General features: G+C 43.5%; 1 protein-coding gene across 1 annotated transcript in view; it reads right to left on the minus strand.

Annotated features, from left to right (window-relative positions):
* Window positions 1-4,015, minus strand: part of kcnd1 (potassium voltage-gated channel, Shal-related subfamily, member 1) — a 73,414-nt gene extending 69,399 nt beyond the window's left edge. The window contains exons 1-2 of the mRNA XM_058390715.1: window positions 3,876-4,015; window positions 974-2,889 (exon numbers count right to left, since the gene is read on the minus strand). Coding sequence (XP_058246698.1) covers window positions 974-2,088 — 1,115 coding nt within the window. The 5' untranslated portion in view covers window positions 2,089-2,889; window positions 3,876-4,015. The remainder of the gene's footprint in view (window positions 1-973; window positions 2,890-3,875) is intronic.
* Window positions 4,016-7,151: the final 3,136 nt, after the last annotated feature.

Consider the following 7,151-nt stretch of genomic DNA (forward strand, 5'->3'; position numbering starts at 1 on the left):
TTTATTTAAGTTTATTAATAAAAACATTAACAGTAATATTAACAGTTTTAATGGGTAAAACACTAAAGAAACACTTTCAAGTTAAAGCAATAGCCAAAAATGCTGCAACTTAACTTATTTATAGTCATGGATTGACAGCGCGTTAGTCAGTGCAGCTGTGTTTCATTAACATTTAAACAAGCGTCATTTAATACATTACTTATGCTTTGTCAGGGCTAAGTTTAACACTTGTTAATGTTCATTAATGCAGTAAACACCGTCGAGTCCTGCTATTTCTGCAAAAACCTTTGTTTTAGTCCCTTTCGCACTTATAAAGTATCTTTTATAATATGACAACAGGAACATTTTGATTATCTGTGATAGGTATTCAAATACAGGTTTATTATATTGAATCCCAGGACAGGAGAGAACCACAATCCAGAAGAACTCCTGAGTACATGTGATATTAAACCCTGTGTTAGAAACCTGCGATATAAGCGATAAGTCTTCCGATGCACAGATCGTTCCACTACCTGATTCACAGTATATTATTACACTTCATAAGTCGCTGCGAAACTTTCCGCAGAACTTGTATGTAAGGACACCGTCGGCAGCATGCATGAGAAATGAAGCTGTAAGTGGATTTAGACACAGGGGAATTTCCTAAAGAGTCCTTAATGGATCTCATCCGCCTTTTTCGCAAGAACCTGAACTGCTGCTACACAGTCAGCACGCTTCACCTCGATCAAGTGTGTATCGCTCATTATGTCTATGTAAAAAACAAAAAAAACAAATTGGCGTCATTACTAAGCAAAGGTGGTGAAATTCAAGCCTTCAGGGCCACAGCACTGTTTGTTTTGTTTCTTGCTACAAAAACATGAATTTGACTAATTTCTGATTTGAAAACAAACTGTGTTAAACAAATGTGTCTACATTCGATCCCCAGTCACATTTTATGAAAAGGCAAAGGCCAAAAAAAAACAGATGGACTCACCCCAGCGTTGTCATAGTGACAATGGTGTACCAGAAGGAGGCTGGAATGCTGGTGAAGTTGGATTCCTTGGTGCCTTTTTCAGCATAGAACATGACTGTGGCGAAGATAATGATGGCCATGGTGAGGGAGAAGAGGAGGAAGCCAAGCTCAGAGGCGCAGCTCTTTAACGTGTACCCAAGGATGCGCAAGCCCTGTGAGTGGCGCGAGAACTTGAAGATTCGGAAGACTCGGAAGACACGAAGCGTGACAAAAGCACCACTCACGTCCTCGTTCTCGGGCATGACCAAGCCGATGTAGTAGGGCATGATGGCCACGACATCGATGACGCTCATCACCGAGCGCATGAACTTGCAGCGGCTGGGGGCGGCGAATAACCTCATCAGGTACTCGAACGTGAAAATGAGCACGCATGCCGTATCCATGCAGAAGAAGGCCACGGAATACTTCTCACCACACGGCAAGTCCTTTTGGCTGCCTTTGGGTGCCCGGCACGGCACGGTCTCTACTACGTTAGCGATAACCGAGACGGCAATGAAGAATCCTGTGACGTAGTAGAACACCAGAGCCATTGTGCTGGTGTGAGGATTCTCGAAAGCTCGCCATAAGCGCTCGCGAGGTGTGCTGTTTGGAGGTAAAGGTTGGTCTGTCACCATCTCTGCCTCTGTGTCCACAGCCAGTCTCTCCTGGTTTTCCTTTTTGCGGTCACGGTACTCTTCCATGCAGCAGTCCCCGATGATGTCCGGGACAATGCCGTAGAAAGCCAGCTCCTCGTCGAAAGCTTGAATGCACTCCTGCCGTGGGTAGTGCAGCTTGCCTGTGCGGTAGAAGTTGAGGATGTGCCGAAACATCTCCGGGTCCCTGTCAAAGAAATATTCCTGAGTGTCTTCATTATAGAAGAATTCCTTTTCAGAGCTTCCCAGCAAGGTGTCGGGATAACGGTCCAGGGTGTTTTTCCACGTCTGGAAGCGCAGCCCGCTCACGTTCACTATCAGGATCTCATCACTGCGGCTCTTCTTATCGACAGGGGGTTTGGGCATAGTCTTTTTGGCCAGAGGAAGCCAGCCAACCGCCGCTGCCCGAGCAAAGGGTAACCATGTCGCAACTCCGGCAGCCATTTTTTTGGTTATTTATTACTACAGATTTTTTTTTTAACCAGAAAAGAGATTATGTTGAGAGCAGAGAGAATGGTGTAGTAGAGAGAATGGTGTTGGACCCTGAGGGGTTCTCTCTGAACTTTCTTGAAGTGAGAGGAATAAAATTTCCGAACTAATCATTCGAGCTGTTTGGGTTTCTTTTTCAGCCTGTCTGTCCATGTAACCCACAGGGCAATGTTCCTGCAAGGTGATCGAGTTCAGGCAAATTTCATCATCGTCGTCGTTAGGGAGAAAAACTCGCAACAGTTCCACTGGACAGCCGAGAGCACATCCGATGCCATTTGTCATCACATGGCGAACTTGTTTCTAACCATGAAAAGAAAAGGGCCCCTTAACCGGACCCGAAGTATATTCAGATTCTCTCCTCGGAGCCTTTTTCCTGCAGCGTCCTCCTCTTCATAAAATCATTTTACGGTAAGCCTGCTGGCTTGCACACACACACACTGACTAAAGATGATTTCAGATTCTTATTAAATTGTGATGACCGTCTCTGAAATTGCAAGATAGGCAAATCTTGCTTTACTGCTCTCTCTCTCTCTCTCTCTCTCTCTTCCTCAAACACACACACACACTTTTTTCTCTCTTTTTCTCTCTCACTCTCTCTCTCTGTTGTTTAAGAGCTTTGATACTGAGTGTCTCCCCTCCCTCACAAGTGAGCCTTAAGTGGCTACTCAATTTCAGCGACGGTGGACGAGGCTTTTGAATGGAGATCTCGGGATCGCAGGCGCCTCTATTCCATATACGGAGAGTTCCTTAATGTCCCTGTCAGAACAAACACAACAGGAGCTCAGATACTGTACAGCTCTGACAGGAGAAGCCTGGATGCACTGTCACTGCTGTTTCGCAGGCTTCTTTGGAGAAACAAGCTTCAAAGTAAGTTTAGGGAAAGACTTTAACGAATAATATACACGAGAAAAACTTTTCACAAGGCGTCAATTTATGCACAGAACAAACGAGAGAACTATTTTAGGATATCAACTTAATAGCCATATCTTAATAGTTCATTAAAATGCATAGAAATATACAGGAAGGGAATGTATGTAGCATATGCTAAGGTTGTGACTACCAATTATCTGTGAATTGTACCACCCCTGCAAAAGTAACTTTCAGAGAAGGTCAGTAACATTACCATCTGTCAAAATACAGATTATTTTCTAAGCTTCTCAATTACTTCATGTAACTGGGTAAACAAAAGTCCCGGGTAAACAAATACCCTCGCAGCATGACAGCTGAAGTGATATTAAAACCAGAGCCATGCATGCAACATTTCAATTTTCGCCTGTCATAAAGCGTTACGAAGGACACGACTAACCCAACCCAGCCTCGATCCGGCGCATCTATCACATGCTCACACAATCAAAAATCAATATCAGTTTACTTCCTCTAATATCACACACCAAGAAGCACAGCAAGTTCATTTAGAAGTTAATAAAGCAGTCCGGGGGAAAATAATACCGACTGCATCAGATTTAAATCAAATAGAACTGCTTTCTTTCACATCGGCTGTGTAATTTTTCCTTTAGAACCTTCAGTTCAGGTCTAGCTTGTTGCTTGTATCTCCTAAAGTCCACCAAATCCATGTCTTTTATAAAAATCTCTCAACTCTGATCGAGATCCAAGTCTATTAAAACAGAGAATAAAGAAGTCTGGATCTGTAATGAAGTTATGAGCAGTCAACATGCTCTCAAACTCAAAGGTCTCACAGGCATCTCTAAGCTATTTTGGAGCTTAATAAGGATTATAATTACCTCCCATTATGAGGATCTTGAAAGGATGGGATGATGAGTCCTGTGTGACAGAAAGCAGGTGACAGAAAGCAAGGAGAAGAAAAAGAATGAGAAACGGGATGAGGCAAGAAAGAAAAGGTCCTCTGCAGCCGTCTCAGCATAGCACATAGAGGCTAGAGAAGAAGTGATTGTAATGCTTAGTCCTCCTATCCTCTCTCTCTCTCTCTCTCTCTCTCTCTCCACTCCTCTTCTCCACTTGTGCTGTTCGTCTCCTGCGCTGCTTCTCTCTCTTGCTCTCTCGTTTGCTTGCTCAACCCCCTCCCTATGTCTTTCTCTCTCTCTCTCTCTCTCTCTCTCTCTCTCTCTGTCTCTCTCGCACACACACACACACACACCACACACACACACTGGCTTTCTGCCTCTCTCATATACTTACGCATCCATCTAATACTTAACTCGCAAATGCATTGCAAAGAGAATGCAATTTTACATGCAAACACTGCAGATTCAATTCTGAAAACACTTCAGCTCAAATTTTTCTCCATCTCTGACCGAACATTACTTTCGTTTTACACTCCTGGCCTTATCCCGGTCAGCAGAGATCCGGGAACCCTGGGCATGAGACAGTACACCTTGGCGGGTTGCCAGTTCATTACAGAGCACCATGCACATGCTCATTCACACCTGAATCTCTTTGTGAGGTGGGAGGAAACCCCAAGGAATCCCACACTGACACGAAGAGAACATGTGAAAGAGTAACCTGAGCTCAGGATCGAATCGGTGACCCTGGAGCTGTGATACCTGCTGCACCATCATTACAGTATTAAATCTTACTACACTGCAGCACAGTCTTGGATTTTTGACGGGGTCATTTTCTGAAACAGAAGCCTCGGGATTTAGATAAAACTATTTTATATTTCTTAGAGGTTCCTCAAGTTAAGCAAACTAAACTGCTAAACTTAACGGTGCTACGTGGAATATCCTACAATATTTGTTCTCATTGTTTTGTTTGCTTCAAGGCTCCAAAGTTCGAATCCTGTTCACAGACGAAGGTCGCCGCGTTCGTCTCTCTTCCTTCGAGGAAATGTAAGGACTCTTGTTAGCTCAAGTATACAAAATAGGGCAGTTTGTTCTCCTCTAAAAGTGTTCTTCAGAAAGATGCAGTGTTAGCTTTATGTGTCTCAGAGGAAGCACTGCATGAAGCATTGGGGTGAAGGCTCGGTTAGTGGGTGGGATTTGGGTACGAGTAAATTGGAAAAAATGGAATTGTGTTCAGTAATTCTAAACTGTGATGTAACGGCTCCTGTTTCACTCGTCAACTGGAACGCTTATGGCTCTCGTCTTAATCGCTTTATTATTAGCCTTCTCTTCGCTCTGGAGTCATATTCGAACTCCACTTACTCCATTCCTCCAGCGATTAAGGCTTCGAACGTCGCTCAGACAGACTACATAATCAGACAAACTACATAATCACAGAACTGAAAAGACGGAAAAGTTTTTCCTGTCAGTCATCAAACATTTCACAGATTTTTCTTCCACTAAGAGCTGATCCACGCCACCACAGCTTATAAATCAGACTGTGTGCTACAGGAGCCAGTCTAAATCATCTTACAAGGGTGGCAGACAAAAAAACGATCCAAATCGCAATACGCCAGGCAGAAGGACGAACTCTCCGGTTATAGCATATGCTTCCTCCGAGACACGCTGCTGCTCATGCTGCTCATGCTGCTTGGCTGAGCTGCACAACACACTCGGAGGAAAACTTTCCGTGATCTTCCTCATATATAACTGCTCATCGATGCCCACGATTGGCTGGCGGTGCTGTGATTGGCAGGGGGGAGAGTATATACCATCCCTTCCATCTGGAGAGAGGGGTTAATTTCCATAGCCAGGGTTTTCTCATGAGTCAGACTCAAATAAATAAATAAACAATACATTAATTTGCATGAATACGAGGCTAACAAGCTGCTAACCTGAAGTTTCATAATAGGGAAAACACTCGGTCCTGATGGAATGAGTGCAGAAACTGTGATACTTGAATTCGTCTTGTCTGCTAGATGAAATAATCATTAATAAATTTACTTTTAAATCATATTATTCCGTAAGTACAGCAAATAATTTAGCAACTGGACCGAAGCTAATGAAAGTTATAAAATCTCTCTCTCTCTCTTCGGGTCAATTTTATTTTCTTCCGAATAGAAGCTGCTACAGATATGGCACACTGTAGTGTCTGTAAATCTGAACAGAGCACAATGCCACTGTGTATTAGTCATCCTCTGGAGTTGGACTCGTATTGAATTTATTTTGGGCTTTGCTCTCGATCTTCACTCCTGCTTGTAAGTTCGTCTCCGGTCGGATTAGCTGTTCTCATCTGAAGAAGCTAGGGAAAAATGGATCAATACGTTTCGTTAACGTAAGAAAAGGATTGCTCGTCTGACGTGTCGTATGGACACACGGTGGACGTTTTGTCCAGGTTTACATTCACAGGCTTGACGGTGGAGCTTACATACCAATGAATTATACATAAAGGCAATACAGTGAAACGACACTCGGACACTTACCGTTCGTAACGAGGACACTTTGCCTATCCGTACACCTCCACCCCTCTGCAACTGCCCCCCCGGACCACATACACACACACACACAAACACAAAAGCATGCTGCTGGGATAGAAAGGCCCACGTGGCTTATTGAGTTGCACTGAAAATAGAAGGATTCGGTTACAGTAGTATTTATAGTTGTCCTGTTTCCTCAAAGGGATTAACAATTAGACTGCACTTACAGTGAATCCAGTTTAAATATAATACACAGCAATGCATGCACTCAGACTCATGTCTCCATATCAATATTCACATATGCTCCCTAGAAACACATATATATTAATATACTGTAACTGCCAAGCCTGACGCAAGAAATATTGGACTCGCCTTTTCTATGAGTCTTAAATAGTCAATCACGCTTTACTAATAAATAAATGATCCATTTGTAATTAATCGTATCTATTTGTTGCTGTGAGGAAGCAAGGAGCCCTCAGATGTAGCACCTGCTGTGAGAGGTAAAACGGCCCTTGCAGTGAGATCATTGGGGAAACATCAAGATTCAATACAAGCGAGAATAAACGGAGGAGGAGGAGGAGGAGGAGAGAGAGAGAGAGAGGAGTGAGGTAAGCTGAAATTATGGCTGGATCGATTACTACATTCCTCGAGTCATTGGCTGTGTAGAAGGGAAGAGAAGAGAAGAGACGAGCCTTCAGGAAGATGAGCCACAAAACTCAGGGTAACTGAAGCAGATACGCAG

Source organism: Hemibagrus wyckioides, linkage group LG05, assembly GCF_019097595.1.
Source record: "Hemibagrus wyckioides isolate EC202008001 linkage group LG05, SWU_Hwy_1.0, whole genome shotgun sequence".
Taxonomy (NCBI): Eukaryota; Metazoa; Chordata; class Actinopteri; order Siluriformes; family Bagridae; genus Hemibagrus; species Hemibagrus wyckioides.